This window comes from Ambystoma mexicanum, chromosome 2p, assembly GCF_040938575.1.
Source record: "Ambystoma mexicanum isolate Mex_15411 chromosome 2p, UKY_AmexF1_1, whole genome shotgun sequence".
Lineage (NCBI taxonomy): Eukaryota > Metazoa > Chordata > Amphibia > Caudata > Ambystomatidae > Ambystoma > Ambystoma mexicanum.
In genome coordinates, this window is record NC_090923.1 from 632,051,754 (window position 1) to 632,070,938 (window position 19,185).

The window sequence follows — 19,185 nt, forward strand, 5'->3', positions numbered from 1 at the left end:
ATCAGAAATACAAAGGATACGTCTCAAAAGCATTCGCTGAAAAACACTGGTTTTATTGGACATAGTTAGCGGGAACCTTCTGAGGAAATCTGGGCTCCTTGCCTCTTGAGCAGTGCCCCAGAGTATCAAGCTGAACACACAAGATCCCAAACACTAGTGTCAGCACCCCACACTAGATTCTCCTTCAGCGAGTGCTTGGATTTGAGTCAGTTGTGGATTAAAGACACTTTTGGAAAGTAAATTCAAGACAAGATGGCCGAGAAGCGAGCAACTTGCATATCCCTTTTTTTTCCTGATAGTTTGCTAGTTCTTATTTTGAAGCCAGTCGAGAGAACACTATTGCCTGTCATGTCACTATTGCTGTTGATATCCTCAGATGGCAGAATAACGTGATGGTAATAACACAACCCAATTCATGTGTAAACAACGTAAATAGAATGTACAATGGAGAGAAGAATGCCAAGACTAGATGTTTTAGGGAATAGCCACAGGGATACAGAGACTTGCACCGTGTCGGCTCAATTCCAGGAGTCTGTGAGAACATTACCCTGAGGAATCAATAGCTAAGGGGATTGGCTCAGAGATCCCTGACCTCTAGGATTGGATAGTTTTGTGAATTGTTAAAAAAGATCTAGGGATTCGCTTCCTCTGCTGATGGGAACAAAGGCACATAGCCTTGTATATATTTGAAAACGTTGCTGGATGGGAAAGTGGTGGCGAGAAACAAGTCCTCCAAACACTAGAACTGGGCATCGCATTGGCTAGCATACAGATGAGGAAGAAGAGGAAAGATTCTCTCAAGGGCACATGCACCTAAAAACACATGCGCGGGCGCGCGCATGCACGCACGCACGCACCCATGCATACACACAGACGTTGTTGCAATTGAGTTGATCTTGACGAGTATCTTATTTTGTAGATTACGCTGAGCAGTACCACCGCCCTGGATTTTGAAACTGTCAATCAATACCAGCTTACCATCGTAGCAAACTGCGCTGGAGCGATAATACAGGGACAACTTTTTGTTGTACTCACGGATATGCCTGAGGCCCCGCAATGTGGGGCGAAATTTGCCAGCCCAGGTGAGAATGGACAACGGTCGACTGACTGCCTTACGTTTGCACCTGTTATAATGCCTGCGTGTGTGTGAAGTCATCCTAAACATTTTGGGTATCTGTTTGCAGAGATATGTTGCACATATGCTGGACACACACTAACACTTAAAAAGTCAATATTGCACTTTTGGGACCTGTGGGCTGCACATTTAAAAAGAAGCTTATTTCGTAAACGTTGGGTAAGACTGCTGGGGAAGAGTGTGGGACAGGTTCTGCAAAAAACAAACTTGGAATCAAAAGCGATGCTTTGGGCAAAGAAGATCTTTGGGGCCTTCAGTATTTACCATCGCTGCATGCGGAACCTGAGGGTTCGCACCATTATAACTTTACCACTATACTGGCAGTAACACAGCAGCATTATTTCTGAAAATCTGCATGCCACTGTTGGCATCCTGCCCTCTCCTCACAAAAAGAACCTGTCTCCCTGTTTGAAGAAGGGAAATGCATCAGGTACAGTGGTGGGTCATGCCAGTAATGTATCATGCACATTACCGGCATGTAATGACCCTTCTTTGGATTACAATGAACAGGAGGTGAGTAGGTGATCATTTGAGGTGCCTACTTTCACGACACCGCCCCTTTCCCATGGGGTCTCTCGCCTCATTTCTTCTCTTATGTGCTGGGATGCACAAGTGCATTCCCACATGTAAGGGAAAAACATTTAGAAAATGTTAGGGGCCTTTGCAATTTTACTACCACCTTTTGGGTGGGTGTACAAATTGGAGAAACCTCGAGGAGGTGTTTCACTTTACAATCATGAGGTATTTACTACATGCAGTATTCACCAAACTTATGAGGTCCTTAGAAGGACATTTATGAGGCCACATCTGCATACATGCATTCGAGAGACACTAGTCCAGTCTTGTCTTGGATTTAACTCAGCATTCTAGGACTTGTGGTCCTTGACTTCCCCCATTATAAACCCAGGACAGCAAGTCACAGAATACAGCATTAAAACCAAGACTAGACTAGTGTCTCCCGAAAGCAGTATATCATGTTGGCATTCAATTTATTTCTTGGCAAGCCTTCACAAGGTGGGCAATGTTTTTGGTGGAGGGCCCGAAATATTTCCTTAACAGAGCACGAGGGATCGATCGTAGGCCAAAATAATTAAGGAAGACTTTGTGCGATTTCCCCCTGAGAACATTCTGTAAAATATATGTGCTGAAATTGTGCATTTTGCAGCACCGTATAACAGACTTTATTCGTCACCTGCCTTACATCTGACATGCATGTAGACCATACATTTCAATCAGCAATCAAGTCATAAATATCATAACATAGAAAAACAATTCATCAGACATCAGTTGAAAATCCCTGTGCAAAGATGGGAAAGATAAACTACTAGAGATATTTCCTATCTGTTTAGGGTAGATAGACATAGTGACAGATATAAAAACAAGTAATTAAATATCCATGAAAAGCAGTGTCAAAGAGCCTTCAGCCTGTTAGTTCTAATTCTGATAGCAGTTTTTAAATAAGTAAGCAAAGGCCATGTTATTAATGGGGGATTTGGCATTAACATATAACATAACGTGGGTCTGGATTGTGTAGAATTCAAATTTTGCAGAAGGGCAATGATAGCATGTTTCCTAAATTTTGCATATGTACGACAGAAAAAGATGTCATGCATCAGGTCCTCAGTAACCCCATTGCACAAGGCTTGGAGCCTGGCTGTTTGGGCCTTCTTTGCTGTGTGTTTCTGGAAGGACAGGCTGCTGCCAATGTTGAAGCCTAAGGATTCTGTTGAGTCCGAGAGTTGTGGATCAAATCCTTCTAGGCGCGTTTCATTGAGCCATTGATGGACAAGTTGTTGTTTAGCAAGTGGACCGATGAGGATGAATTCCATCTTGTATTGGTTTAGTTTGTGGTAGGCAGTCGACACCAAGGATTGGATGATGTCTAGGTAATCAAATAGTCGAATGATGCCCTGTGTGCTATTATCTTCATGTACAACTATCATCTGCATATTGGTGGATGGCTATATTGGGAACTTTGAGGAGAGTGCCCAAGGTTAAAAAGGCTTGGTGAGAGAATGGAGCCTTGGGGGACTCTGCAGGGGACCTGAAGTTGGTTAGAATGCTACAAGTTTATCTGAATGGCTTAGTGCCTGCCCAAGAAGCAGGAGGTAAACCAATTCAGGACATGCCGGAGAATCCCATCCTGTCAGCAAGGAGGGAGAGGAGGATGCAGTGGTCGACAGTGTTAAATAGAGCCGAGGAGTCAAGGAGGACAAAGAGGCATGAGTAACCCTTATTCATGATTTGGAGGGCATCATCCACCACCTCGAGGGTGGCTGTCTCAAAGCTACACTTGGGGTGGAACCCTGACTGATAGTTATTTAGGAGGTTAGGTGTTCTATTCTGGCGAGTAGTTGTGCAGCAAAAAGTTTTAACAAGATTTTGCAATAAACAGGAGGTTTGTAATGGGCTGATAGTTGGCCAGGTCATCTTGGTCTACGGTTGATTTTGTCAAAAGAGGTCGTATGAGACCAATCTTGAATGACCCTTCTGTGAGGGAGGCATTAATGATACTGAGCAGCGTGTTGAGCGCTGGCCCATAAATTGTTTTATGATGCAGGCCGGCATTATATTGTCAGAGTAGGAAGAAGGTTTGGGGGAGGCAATGGTTTGTAGGAGATCTCGGGAGGGAGAGAAAGGAGAGAATTTGGTCCAGAAGTGCAGTGTGAATGTCAAGTGCAGGGGCGCTACTTCTGTGGGAGGTTGATTTGATTGTTTTTTTGATTTTGTGCATTTCCTCAATAAATAATGTGTTGATTCCATCGCATTTTTCAAAAGAGGGTTTGGCTCCTATTTGCAACTGCCACAATGGTGTCGGAGTAGTAAGCAGATTTGGCCTCTGTAATCAGAATCCTAAGGTTGGCGTGGAGAGATTTGAAATTGGTGAGGTCTCCAGGGTTGCATAGTTTGTGCCAGTTTCTCTAGGGCTCTGATTGAGTATTTGTTGGGGGAAAGCCTGGGGGTGTACCAAGGAGCGGATGGTTTGGTCTCAGTGCAGCTGGTTACCGGGGGGGGGGAGAGTGTCCACCAGTTTCATAGCAGAGTTGTTGAATAATTCTCGGAAGCCCGAGGCATTCCCTGTGGTGGGGAAGTCTGTAAAGTTTGCTTATAGATCATTGACTGGGAAGGTTTTGAATGAGCAGCATTTATTGAAGGGGCTTTTAGCCTGACTTTTGTGGGCTGTAGTCGAGTGGGCGACCAATGGTGGGATGGCGGCATGGTCAGACCAATCGAGTGGGATTGAGTTTGTGCAGGTGATGAGGGAGAAACCTAAATATCTCCTAAAATAAGCACGCATGACCAAGCTTAGCGAGGGAGCACGAAAAATGAAGGGAGTTTTGGTGCGGGATTTCACCCCAAAAATATTTTTTTTTTATAATGTGCTGAACTGGTGCATTTTGCAGCACTCATTTTGAGGAATATGTGATAAAGATCCACACAATTTACAATTATTTCTCTTGGGGCAACATGAAAAATATCCAGTCAATTTTGGGAGTCATGGGCAGTCATGCCTGGTGAATATTTTGAGTGGACAGGCCTAAATATTTCCTCAAATTAGTGTGAGCCCAGAATAATTATGGGGGTTGCGGGCCCCCACCCCTCGAGAACATTTTCTAAAATAATGTGCTGTATTGATGCATTTTGCAGCACACTTTTTGACAACAATATATAGTTGGTTCTCTAGGACAATACATGGAAAAATCCAGCAAGTGCCATTTTACGAACGATAGACTAAACTTGCTACCATTTTCATGAGGCTGCGGTCCCAAATAACTATGCCATTATTGGTCACTGTAAATCCCATGCTTGTGTCTGCAGCATCAACCTACCTATGCCAGTAAGCTTAACCTTGGCGTGCCACTCACAGGTTTTTTGTTTTTTAAACTATCAGGGTTGGTGCTCAGGGCCAGTTCTGACTGAGCGCCAGCCCTTCAGGAAGCACAGGGGCACACTGGGAACCAGGAAGGACCCAGGGAGGATGACTGACGCCTCTGCCCCCCCTGCTTTGGTTCTGCCCCCGCATTTTACCATTTTGCTATCTTACTTACAGATCATAAGCAATTTTCACCGTGGGCTAAGTGAAATGACTATGTCCCACTTTAACACTGTGTCCACACCAATGATGAATGAGGAAAAAAGCAAGCGCCACATCAGTTTGTTGTATCAAGCGAGAATCTAGGGCGTGCAATATGATCATGCCAGCAGTACCATTTCATGAAGATATCCAGGATCCCAGCACAGCAGCTTTACCTGAGCATCCCCCGGAGTAGGGCAGAATTAAATAGAGGTGCCGTTTTCATTCTCCTACATCCTCCTGTGCTAAAAGATGATATTGAGCGGTGAGAGTAGCTACACTGCAAACTCTCCCCAGTGTACCGACCGCCAACCAGCTACTGACAGGTGCTCTGTGGCATCCACCCTAAAAAGCACTCACCCAAGATGATCAATAGGGAATGATCACCCTCTTGCTCATGCATCTTAACGGAGATTTGTGTATAGACTGAGTCCTCTTGATATCGGACCTGAATACCAAAAGAGAGTGCCGGATCCGTCCTCTCCTTATATAAGTGGCAAAGGCCAATGCCCAATAACATTTTCTTCACACAATATCTTGAGTAAGACACAATCACTTGAGTCAGAGTTTAAAACAGGATATTTCCATACCCTATTGGCGGCTGCCGCATGTCACACTGTATACGCCACCCTGGTTCCCCAGGGAAGATTGACACCAAGTGGCATTTATTCGACGGACAGTGAATCAGCGCAGCCTCTAGTGGTGCAATACAGAAGGACGGGCCTTTCCTGCAAATGCAGCGAGGGATCTTAAGAGTCCCATGAAACCAGAATAAAAACGCAAGCCTTTGAAAAATCTGGGCCTCCCTCAACAGTGCCCCCCCACCCCACTCCGCATCACAAGAGCGGCAGGAGGGACTGTTACACCCCTCGGAATTCTCTTATTTGGCCCTTAACGAAGCTACTTGTGGAAGCTGGCTCTGACTTTAGTCAGTCGGGTTCATTAAAAAAAGTCTTCAAAACACTAGGATAAAACTACAAAAAACAAAAAAAATCTACAAATGTAAAACCTAGAAGATTATGATTAACAGTAAAAACAATAATTCAACTATTTACTGCTAAAAGGTTCATTCTTTCGACTCAGCCAGAAGTTGTTGCCAGTATGGCACTTAGTAATGGAGGCTGCCTCTGTGTACATGTTCCTCTAGACCAGCAAGCAGGTCTAATATTGCCTGCAAGAAAACATCCAATACACGTAGATAACAGAAAAAAGGTATAACCCTCATGTCCCCCCTTGTATAAGGAGGGTGCCATATACCTCAGCTGGTTACACCAATGATCCTCACAGCGTGATGAAGTTAACAGATGCGGTCACCAATCATGTTTTACAGACCTGTATATATGTTCAGTGCCTAGAGGAAATACATTTCAGGCACTTTATTGAAATTGGGCCCACTGGGTGTTGTACAACACGAATAAGAAATATTAAAATACAGCACTAAAACACATATTAATACAGAATAAATATAATACATGTTATGTTATGCTATATTATTGAGATTTATACTGTCCACTGCTGCCATTTTCATGGTTTCCAGGTGCTCGCTCAGGGGTATCTGAAAAGGAAGGAGGGTTGGGGAGGGTCAGTTAGTGTGCCAGAGAGGGATAGCGGAAGAGAGTCTTTTGCTGTGCTGTTGGTAGCTTCTGTTCGGGACAAACCAGTCACTATGTGTTGGGCTTGCCTCTAGATGGTATGGGTTAGGTGTTGGTTTGGTGTGTATCTATATGGGATTATTTTGTGTGTTTGTGGTTTAGTGCTGGAGATTTAGTGTGTTGGTTTGAGTGACATTACAGAGCAGTGTGCGGTTTGCTGTGTGATGTCCGGTTTGTACTGTGTCAGAGGTATGTGTGTGTTGTAGTTGTTGGTTGAGTGGTGAGTTTGTCGGAAAGTTGAAGGTTTTTAGTAGGGTTATTGGTGAGGGAGGTCTGTACATTATTGTAAATTGCATTGTTTGGATTAGGCTGAATTCCTTATTTTGCGGATTATCAATATTATATTTTCCTGTCGCAGGGCCAATCCAGTTTGTTTTGTTTCGATTTGGTTTTACAATGCTTTGTGGTGCTTTTCCTATTTCCGTGGTAGTTTTCTTTCTCAGTAGAGGTTCCTGTTTAGCCGGGTGAGTTAAAGAGCCAGGTTACCAGTCGTTTTCTGAATTGTAGGTGTTAATACAGTATATGAATTTATTTAATTAAAATTACTGGGGATTTGGCACAAAATGCTCACAAAACCTGTAACATTGGTTTACAGAGTGGTGGAGCAGTGTCCTTAACGATGGGCGAGAGGATGTGGATATAAGACCAGATGATGCATGCAGGGGAGGTAGAAACATGAACCAGGGACATGTTCGTAGTTCCTTGAGGTGTGAGTTCCAAGGTTTTGCTGACATGCAAGTGAATGCTGTTTCACCATATTTCAGTTTTGAGTATTGCTTTGGGTAGAGGCTTATGTCATTGATGGATCTGAGTGTTCGTATTGGTCTGTAGATGGAGAAAAGGAAAACTTAGCAATTTAAAACTATTGCCATATGCAACGTCAACAAAAAATAACAGCAAACATAACAGTTCATCTAGGACAGGCATTTGCAACCTTAAGCTCTCCAGAGGTTTTGGATTACAACTCGCATCAGCCCTATACATAAACATCTGGACAGCCGTAACTTGCGGACCACTGGACTAGAAAATCGATAAAATGGAGAAATTTAGAAAAAGAACATTTTTAAACCTTTCCATAATGTTGAGGCAGAGAAATTCCCAAAGAAGGAGGTAAAAAATTCTAGAACCATGGGGTAACATGAGAAAAATAATAATACAAAAAATGGTACCAGGAAATGAGGAAAACAACTGAAAGAGGTAGGCAAGGGAATGTAAAGATCAAATCATCATTTTCATTTTGTTTAGATTTGTATAAACAACCTTTTATGAAATAATGTAATCAATTCTTAAAAAACATTATGACTATTCAAGCATTCAAACATTCATTCACTAATTGAACATCTAAAAATCATATAAATGAGCTAAAGTATCACAAAAAAGTACTATTCATTTCATTAGTACACGTCTTTTCAATTTATTGATAGTTCCAAATAATCAAGAAACTAATCATTATTGATAATAGTTCATTCCAGGACAAAGTATCGACTATTGGTGCCTTAAAAAATCATTCTTCTTTACGAAAAGGCTTCCCAGTTGGTAAATAGTTTCGACTTGACAGATTGTGTGTGCCTTCATCAGGATTGGATGAACGTTTAACAAATATTCTAAAAGCAAACAAACATACAATTAAAATTACAATTACATACCCCTGTCAACCCTCTCTCAGTGTTACCTCTCTAACAATACAAACCAGATCTTAGAGAACAAAAACAACTCTGAGTCCAAAGTGGACATCTCTTTAACCACAGTTTTATAAACATGATAGGCTGAGTATAGCCTAGTTTGAAAGAAAGCATTACTGACCAAATCAGTAAGATTTCATTTACCCATCCGAAATTTCCCTAATTTCATTTGGGACTCCGGGGTTCAGGAAAATGGAAGTTACTCTCATACTCCTAATAATCTGCACTTTCCCATTTGTGCTAAAACAGCCCACTCTAATCACACCGGGGAGGACCCCACTAGGGCAGGCTTCACATATCAGTTAAAAAAATACAGTAACCTCCTACCTGCAAACCCCATTTGGTTCGCCTAATGGCTGGTATTCCAGTAGCCTCTGGTGAGGGTCTGAAGTGCTAGACCCCCTGAAGGAAGTGACGATATCTAAAGAATTTGGAAAAAATAAAAATTTAAAATGTCACAATAGATGAGAATAAGCTAACCATAATAATCTCTCTGGGCGGAGCAAAACACATATTTATACCTTCTTTCTGAAAGATTCTCTCCCAGGCTGTATTAGATCCCTCTCTCCCTATTGCACCGCTCCCTTTTTATTCGTATTGGAGGATATCAGTGTAGCCGCAGTGAAGGGAAAAGGAAACGAAAGCACCGTTTCCCTTCTTCAACACAGCACGTTAGATTAGAAGGAGGCGTGGCTCTTCACAAATGAACGCCTATGCTCGCTCATGTAACGATCTGTGAATCAAATAGACAAACAGGCTCAAATTACAAAAACGCTTGTTAGCAGATGTCTGCCATTAAGAGGGACCCATCAAATCTTAACAGAAAACAGCTTACCTAAAAAGCAGAACAACGCTGTTTAACCGGAGGACAAAAATGACCCCTCTCTGACGGAACACTGCCTCAGCCGTTGTGTTAAGCTAAGGCAATTCTTGACTCGGTATTCTAACGGTCTAAAAAATGAAATATAAACAGACCGCGTCAGCTCATATGCGACAAAGAGTACTAATAAACCCGTCGCCACCCAATACAGACTTGCTTACCTTAATCTCGTCTTGGGCCGAAGGCATGCACGTCCGCCATTAGAGAAAAGTGGACCAGACCGACTGCGAAGGACAGTTTCTTCGCAGTCGGTCTGCCGAGGTTCCTAGGAGATCTAGCAAGTCTTCGAGTATCACCTGAATACACTATGACAGTGCACCTTCTCTGACCTTTGTAAAACCATCATAATGGTTCCATGGGGTCAGTGCAGTACTGTTTATGAGTACTAATTGGGGCAGTTCAGGTGTAAGGGGACATCTTAAACTACACAACATCTAACAGAGGAATTCAATTATTTACACCAAGTTGCATGAGCTGGAAGCGGAGGGGAATCGCCATTCCCAGACAACCGAGGTTAGAGTCATCACTAAACCGAAACGTACAAAAGCATATGCAAACATGCCTCGGGAATCTCTTAACTCCTCGGCCTCCTGTGCAAGATTTTAAAAAGAAAAAAGCTATTGTTGTGTCCATTGATAGAAAAAATACCTTTTACCTGCAATGTTATAGTAGAATAGGCCATTTCCGCCAAAAAGCCACACATGGACACCCCAATATAAAGCAATCACTGGAAGCTCACCTCCAAATCAGAACCACACAGCAATGTACCATGGCCTTGCAAATTACTTGAAAAGCTTGGGTTTTGCTTCATATGGGAAATTGTCAGTGTCTTATAGGGCAGTGCTACTAGCTTTATAAATCCAAGACTGACATCTCCCAAGGATGCACTAACCACATATGCGTTTCACCCCCATTGGGGGTCATCAGTGCACTGTGAGTTGACATCCTTGACATTGACGCATTGGGGCATGCTTAACATTCACCATCAATACTATGGTGGCCTTGAAAAAAAAACTTCCACCTGCAATGTGCAATACCAATGTGTCGGTTGGTAAAACAAACAAAGTAGAGGGTGCTTAATTCAAGGTGTGTGTCCTACAGCGACATTCAACTGTGTTTAATGATAATATCATCAAACTGAAGTGGATTTAAATTGTCTTCTTGTGCACTAAACATAGATGTGAAGAACCCTCAACTGAGCATTAGATGAGAGTTTCCTAGCATGCCCATCCACTCAGTGGGCTGGCAATGGGAAGAGGCATTAGATAGCACCCACGTCTCCAGCGAGGAAAGCCTGTTTCAAGATGCCCACGGTGTAAAATGCCTTGAGCCTCCTTCTGCAAATACCACGAATGGGGATTAAAGCCTGCTTTGCCACACCTACTTCTATACTGCAGATAAGACGCACTAAATCTGATGCTAGGGTACGCCACTGGTGACAGGGGGCACTACAGGATTTCCACTGGGGGTTAACACCATCAATGGTAATTATCAAAGACAGCAAAAGTACTGTTGGCGGGAGGTTTCGGAATGAATCAAATACCATTAGCATTGCTCTGGGCAATCCTCCAGAGCACCGTTTATCTGTCTACCATGAAATCACAGAAGGGGGAAGAACATGGGGAAACAAAGCTTGGATGACAATAGCATGAGAAGAAGGGATAGGCAGGTGCCATTCTTCCTTACAGATCCCTGAAGTAATGCGTTTAAGGGACTTTGCAGTCATTGGAAAGAATGGAACTGAGATAGAAGGCCACAAGCACCTGTGCATACAAAGAGGTGATGCAAAGTTCACATTCAGTCCTCAAATGTCTCCCTAATATTTTCAGCTTTTTTGGCAACATTTCGAAATAAAATCATGACTCAGAAGCAAATTATCAGATTAGGAAAACATACATCTAAACAGGTGTCTGGTCCACGGGTCCGCTGTGTGTTGTTTTGTGATAAAATAAGTAGGTATACCTATTACAATTTCAAAGTGTTACAAAACACATAATACAGAGAACAAGAATTTTAAAATACAAGCACAAGCACATACATTGCATAAAAAACCCACATAACACATTTCTAATTCCTTAAAATATATCTCAAGAAAACAAAAATCCTCCAGCATATCAAAATGAAAGATTCCATTGCTCCACATCTCATGATTGCCAACACATCCTAACTCACATCAAATGGTTATAATTATTCTTAACTCGTACTGCATTAGATGTAGAAGAAATCCAACACTGTCCTTCGGGTGTTCACTGCAGTATCAACATTTTCAACAAATGCCTTCCTTAGGAGGAAGAAACTTGAGATTAAATGACTGATGTTTTATTATTCTAATTTTATCTTTGAATGTGGAATTTTGATTATTCATTGTATATTTTGTGATAACTTAGCTTATAGTAGAATTTTCTGTGAAATTGTGTAAGTACTTTTATAGTGGAGACCGAAATAAGGCTTGACTTGAATAATAATTAAGAAAGATAACACCTTCATTATTTGAAAGGTATCCCAGCTCTCTTCCGGTAGTACGTTACCACAGAACAGATATGATTTGAGGGGGTGATACAGAGAAGGGGCCTAATCCCCTCTTCGTGTAGTAATGGGGAGACTAACTGAGCTCTGTGTTCAGTAAGGAAGGAGCATTAGATCATGATATGCAGCTGGGTTCCTCACTAGATTCTTCCAATTTCCATCTGCTTCTCTGGTGAAGAGATGATTGGTGTGAAACTTCATGAACTCTCTGCAAGTGTGTTATTTTCCCTGCATTGTGCCACCAGACAGGTTTGAACATGAACCTCGTGCTTTTGTTTGCAGGAGCTGGTAATGAACATTGTACAGCCTGGAGCTACTTCTGATTGTTGAACTCTCATGACCTTTCTTTTCTCACCTTTCTTATTTAGTTGGCGAGACAGTGTCGGTTCTAGAGAATGTGTCACCTTCTACTCCTATCTACAATGTGGTGACGCAGGGCCCTGTGCAGGGTCCTCTTAAAGTAAGTACAATTTATTCATATATTTTTACTTGGTTTATACAGAGCCACCTGCCACTTTAATGCAACGTAAGAGTATAAGGAACAGCACACGAATGGCATCAGGCATCACATTCACCGGGAAGGTGACCGTAGGCGAAAGTATACAACCAGCAGCCTTGGCGCTTGGAGGATAGCAGACATGGATAGTGGCAAAGAGGCAGATATCATAGAAATGCATACATATAACTGATAGATGATTCACCAGAAGAATGCACCCACAGAGAACACTGGCCTATAGCATGCATGGGCACACATGCAATGAGTTTAAGATGCATAGTAGGTCACAGATATCCATAAACACTGAGTTTAACATCCATCAAGTATGGAATATGGATGGCAGAGAATCACATGTATCACATATGATCTTCAGCAGTTATGGAATATTGTGGCACACGATAGAGGCTAGAATTCCCAGGATGTGGCCTGGAGAGAGGAGCAGATATCCACATGGTAAATGGCTAGACATCCTAGTAATTATCAGAAGTGTTAAAGTAGATATCCACATGCTATTGGGTAGACATTCCAACGAGGAGGGGACATGGGTGAAAGGAGATATTGTCATGCTATAGATTTGAATGCTCATAACACGTGGGACAGATATCCCTACATAATAAGTTTGACAGACTCTGAAGGATGGGGTATGGGTGACAGAAATCGAAATATATATTACGAAGCCCGTAAGGGTGAAACGCGTAGTTGTTTTGTTCTCTCCTGAGCAACTTGTCCACTATATCTGTTCAATTAAGGACGTTTGATGGAGATCCTTTTTTAACGTATCTGGGTGATTTTTTCCACTGAGGAGAGTGCCGTCCAGAAAGCTGTATCCTGCTTTCACTTTTTCTTCGTTTTGATATATATATATATGTATATATATATTCAGTGAAACAACTTTGTTAAAGGGACATTATGATTACAAGTAAAACTGGAATAAAACTGAAATTTGCCAATTATTGTAAGCTAAGCAACCGTAACTCGCCCCACCACCATACACTGCTAAAACTAACATCTGCAACATCAAAGATCAGGGGCGTTGCTAGGGGGAGGCAAAGGGGGCTATAGCCCCTGATCTTTTGGTTGTAGCCCCTAATAGAATCTCAGGAGCTACAGCCAAAAGACTAGCTAGCCCCCAGTCCCAACAGTTCAGACATCAATTTAGCCCCGGGTCTTTTCCAGACCTAGCAACTCCCCTGTCGAAAATGATTTTCATCCTTGTGGCTACCAGGAGCGAATGTAGAGATTTTAGGGCTGCAAAATCCCTGGGCTTCAGACCAAGGATATGTCTTGCAGTCCAATTCTGGATTAGCTGATGGGGGAAAAGAGTTCAAAGGGGGAGGTTGAGGAAGAGGCTGTTGCAGTGGTCCACCGAAGAGACTACCAGGGCTCCTCTAGAGACGGTGGAAGGTGAGGAAAAGTAGAATGCCTGTAAGTAGGTGAAGCTGAATGTGGGTCTACTTGACAAGCTCCAAAATGTAAGGGGTGAAGGAGAGAGAGGAGTCAAAGATGACCCCAAGGTTTTTGGCCTCACAGGATGGTGAGGGGGATGAGGGCCCATGGAAGGCGGGCAGAGGGTAGGAAGGAATCAGGGCACAGGTGTCCGAATAACAAGGATCTCCATCCTACTGGCATTGAGACAGATTGATAGCCGCACATAATGCCTGGGTGGCGGTCAGACAATCAAGGATGAAAGGCGGGGAGGAGAAAATAGTAGAGGGAAGTTTCAAGGAAAGCGGTCTGTCATCAGCATAACATTGGAAATGAGCAGAGAAAAAAAGATCAGGTGAGCCAGAGAGACGAGATAAATATTGAAGAGCCACAGCGATAGGATATAACCCTGGGGGATGCTGCAGGTAGAGAATGAGGTGGTGCAGGAGAAACAGCCTAGTTGCAGCTGGGAAGGGCAGTTAATGAGCAAAACAGGTCACTCAGTCCAGTGCCCGATCTGTGATGCCGAACATATCATGTATCCGTTTAATGAGGATAGAACAGTTGACCGTGTCAAAGGCGAAGGAGAGATCGAGGAGCACTATCCTCAATTGTACTATGATCACACATACCATATACACTTCAGTTATATCATTCCACCATATTACAAATATGGTATACTCCCCCTACAGTACCTATAATAAGTATACACATATTACTATAGTGTATATAGCCAGTAGCCACATTCTTGGAGTCACGGCCTACGCCCATGCCCCCAAGAATCAGGCCACTGCCACAATGACCACAATACAATTAAACTATGTAACATCTTCAAATAACAAGACTCACCCACACCCCCTTCCAAATCCCAATAACGTCCACGGACAGAAAAATTAACGGCACACACGGCAGCACCTGCACAGATTTTTTCACTTATAAAAAGGGCTCTATATTACTTTCCACTCCTCCACCCTTTCCAGGCCCTCTTTCATCCACAAAATAACCCCCAATATATTTTCCAGACTTCCTTTCCTCACTGCGCTATCCGCGGACAAAGGCCATGATCTGCCCATCCAGTATGATGACCATTTCTAAAATTATGACACACCGCACATTTTCAAACATCCAATAAGTATGCATCTCTCTGCAAAGTTTCGTGACCATTCGTCAAACAACGCCAAGTTATAAGCTGCCCAAAAAGTTGAGCAGCTTAACCAATGATATTATTACCATAAATTATATAAACATTTCTCATAAACAAATAGCACCAATATCATCATCATGTGACTGCGCCCGTGTGGCGTGCCAACGTGTCCGCAGACAGTGTCCTGACCAAGGACTGTTTGAAACTGCATTTTCGGCCAATCTAGGATGTTTCAAGTTGAAAGTTTACCCTTCCAGAGCTCCTAGACCTATTATTAGTTGATCTGTAAACTTTTTTCAACTTTTCAAGGTCTATTTTCGACTCAGTAGACCGCGGACCGTCACACGTCTCCACTCATTACCACTAGTCATTCTCAATCTGGCAGACGAGGAGAAAGCATCTTTTGAGAGCTACTTCCAGGAGAGTTCCAGGAGTTTACGAATGACATCTGTCATGACCATCCCACCTTCCCAGGGGCCACCACCACCACAATTCCCACGTGGAGGGCCTGGACATGGGAGCAGACACAATGATGCAGAGGATTATGAGGAACAGGAAGATGAGGTTGAGGAACTTCCTAACTCCAGCACCCACAGACACTCATGGGTGTGGTGGTGCTTTAAGACCATTGGGGGTGTAACAAAAGTTTGGGCTGCCAAGGTTGAATGCATTGAGTCCTGGGTCATACTCAGTCACGGACAACCTGGGCAGTACTCTTTTGGGACCACCTCCTTTTGATGCCACACTCGCTACAACCACTCGGGAACTCTGAGAATGGCTATTGCTTTCTCAGGAAGAAGTACTTTATCTTCCTCTACCCCATCTTCCTCATCCGCTCCTGCCACCAGACATGCTACTCCTGTGGAGCAGATGATCCCACTAGCTGCCTCGCAAGCCATGCAGAATGCTGTACACCCTTACCATTCCAGGGTCACAATACTCTGTTTGTACTGTGACACATTGCTCTGGTGCAGGGAGCACTTTCAGAGTGCTTTCAAGGCTGCAGTTAAGGAGCAAGAGAGATACTGCCACCTACCTTACATTTAAGGCACACCCAACATCTTCCCCTTTCCATCTACCCCTCCATATCTGTGGTTGTTGCACTCTCCCCCTCCCTCCTTCCCCTCCCCACCTTGCCTCTCCAAAAAAATATCCCCAAATATATAAAAGCCAGAAAGTACCAAAAAAAGGTTCCTTTTAGAGCCACCTTATACGGTTAAAAAATAGACCTAAAACAATCAAAGGACCTTTTGCAGTCTTCATAGTCCACAGACAGTATAAAGGTCTGCGGACACCTGGAAAATTCCAGCCGTGGGGAGTGGGAATTAAAATCAATTAATTTGTTTTTTGTTAAAAAAGGGTGGCTCTTAAAATAACTTTTTTAAAAATGTTGGGGGTTTATATACTAAACGAACAAATGTTCTACTGAACTTAATTATTTTTTCTAACTTTCACAAAAACCGCTTCTAATTTATTTCTGTTTTGCTTTTTATTTAGTACTACAACTACCAAAAAAAACTCCACTTCATATTTCACGAGTTCACAAAAATAGTTTCATTGCATTTTGGACATTCAAAAGAATAATCTCATTTCCGAAATCAGTCAAATGCATTGCAACTCCTCCACAATGCAAAATAATGATATCTGGTCATTTAAAGTGCTCCATACTCTCATACCACAAAACTTCCACTTCTTCCAATCCAATAGTAGCAGAGATGCCACGAGATTCAGTATAAACCTTCAAAGAATTAATCCAGGAATATACCACCATCCACACAATCTACTTCTTCAAAGCCATAGCTATCTTCACTACACAACAAAGAAACCACTTGGTATCCTGTACTGCTGTATACTTCAACCGCTCCTCCACAACCACAAAACCCGATTGGCTAGTCCCCCGATGTCCTCTTTCCATGCCAGGCATCCTTAAAAGACCCAGATGGCATGTGCGGGTCCGGGAACTACTGTGGTGTCCATGGACAATGTAGCACCTGCACCACTTTTCTTCACCCTATCAAATGTATTCCACACCCCCACCCTTTCCAATCCCCCTTTCATCCACCAAATAAGCCCACATGTGTTTTCCAGACTTTTTCCTCACAGTGTTGTCCATGGACTATGTCCGGTGTCCACGGATCCAATATGGCCACCTTTTCCAAAAATATGATCCAATGCAGCGGGTGCGTGCGATATCTGCAGACACCACGCTGCCCTCTAATTGGCTCAGAGGTGTCCACGGACTCCAAATCAGGAAATGAGTTCATGGACCAGGCCCATATATCACTAATTTGTTTTGACCTACTTTTTGGCCATTAAAAAAAAAAAATCTATTGGACGGATTTACACCAAATTTGCAAAACCAAGCTTTTGGAACCACACAGACGCTCCTCGCACATGTTTGGTAAAAATCTTTTCCAGCTGTTTGGGCTGTAGGAGGGAGCAACATTTTCTTTTCCTTGTGTCTATGATGATTTAAAAAGTGTTGAGCCCCCTATACCTTTGCCCCCCCCTGGACAAAACCACATTAAGCTTCACTAAATCATTCTGAGGGGGGCATGTACAGTGTTTACAAAGTTTGGTGAGGATTCGTCCGGCGGGGGGCAAAGTTATAAGCCACCCAAAAAGTGCCCTTTTTATTAGTTGAGCAACTTAACCATAACCACACAGCAGCTACCACAGGCCGTGTAATGTATATATATTCACAGAAAAAAACATACGTTAAATTGTAGTTAAGCTGAGCAGGTTTAACACAACAAAACCCTTGAAATTCTGCAAATGTGGAAAGTCATGAGCAGCTTAACTTAGCGCATTCCTGTTAATGTCCCCAAAATGCCATGTCCCCCTTAATTCCATTTTGTATGTCACAGTGAATCCCCTCTCTTATAATATGCATGTGCTCATGGGCTTTGCAACGGGAGCGTGCTGAGTTAAGCTGGTCAGGACTTTTCACATCCACTGAATTGCAAGGGTTTTGTTGCAGTAAATCTGCTCAACATAATTACACTTTAACCTAAGTTTTATTCAGTGCATTTCAAGAGTTTTGTTATACCATCGTTTTATTTTACGGCTACTAGACATGGCCTTTGGCTTTATATGTTCCCCCATTATGTTTCTTTAATACCCACTAGGGGGCCACGGCCACTATACATCTCTTATGGGCCCACAAGCAAGGGTCTTCGGCCTTCACCCGTGCCCACTGTATATTTTAAAACACTGCTGGACCACCACCATCCACTGTACATGTTCCCCCAATATGTTTCTTTTAGTCCCACTACATGGCTGCCAAACATCTCTTTTGAGCCCACTAACCAGGCCCTTTGGCCCTGGCCAGTTTGCACGGCCTTCAGCTGTGCCCACTGTATATATATATATATATATATATATATATATATATATATGAGAAGAATGTCTTTTGGAAAAAGACAGCCAGTGGAGTGCACTCCAGAGAGCAGCTGCAATCAAGAACCAGTATCCTTGCAGCAAAAGAAAGTGGAAAGAAAGTCCTCAGCACTCCTGGCAACACGTTTTCTTTATTGGTGTGAGTACATCAGGAAGGAAAACAAAAACGACGCGTTTCGCGGTGCACAGACCGCTTGATCACGTGGGTTTACCAACAACACAGAGAATGGACTGCAATTTATCCCCAGGCTGACTCTCTGATTTCACATAGAGAGTGTCCACCTGCTATGGACCATTCGTTCATCATGTTTTGTAAGGCAGCCATATTGGAACGGTTCAACAGTATGTAATTACTCATGGAGGAGTTCTAACTTTGTCCTCTAATATGTGCCACATGAATTACTTTCATAATTTGTAAATGCAAAAAAGACACGAAGTGTGTGATGTAACAAAAAATGCATTATTTTCACAAAGCAATCATGTGTTTTTCGATTTCAACAATATGCCATGGTTTTAGACATAGTTTATATGTCCAAGAATGCGTTTGCCAATGCATCAGAAAGGGAGGAATTAGTCAGATGTAACCCCTAACTACATGATCATAAATTAGCAATGGTAACCTATACAAAGTAGCATCTAGCGTACTCAAATAAACCTCGGACTAGGTGCATACAGACGGTATATGATATGTGCAAAATTGCCAAGTATAGAACATTTGGATGTCTGTGCAAAATAGCATTCCAGCAGCAAAATTACATGCATAGCAGCAAA

The 19,185-nt window shown here is 42.7% G+C and overlaps 1 protein-coding gene across 1 annotated transcript in view; it reads left to right on the forward strand.

Moving 5' to 3' along the window:
• CDHR4 (cadherin related family member 4) overlaps positions 1 to 19,185 on the forward strand; it is a 332,193-nt gene that overhangs the window by 27,320 nt on the left and 285,688 nt on the right. Inside the window, exons 3-5 of the mRNA XM_069646250.1 lie at positions 920 to 1,082; positions 12,319 to 12,410; positions 15,325 to 15,621. Of these exons, the coding sequence (XP_069502351.1) occupies positions 920 to 1,082; positions 12,319 to 12,410; positions 15,325 to 15,621 (552 nt within the window). The remainder of the gene's footprint in view (positions 1 to 919; positions 1,083 to 12,318; positions 12,411 to 15,324; positions 15,622 to 19,185) is intronic.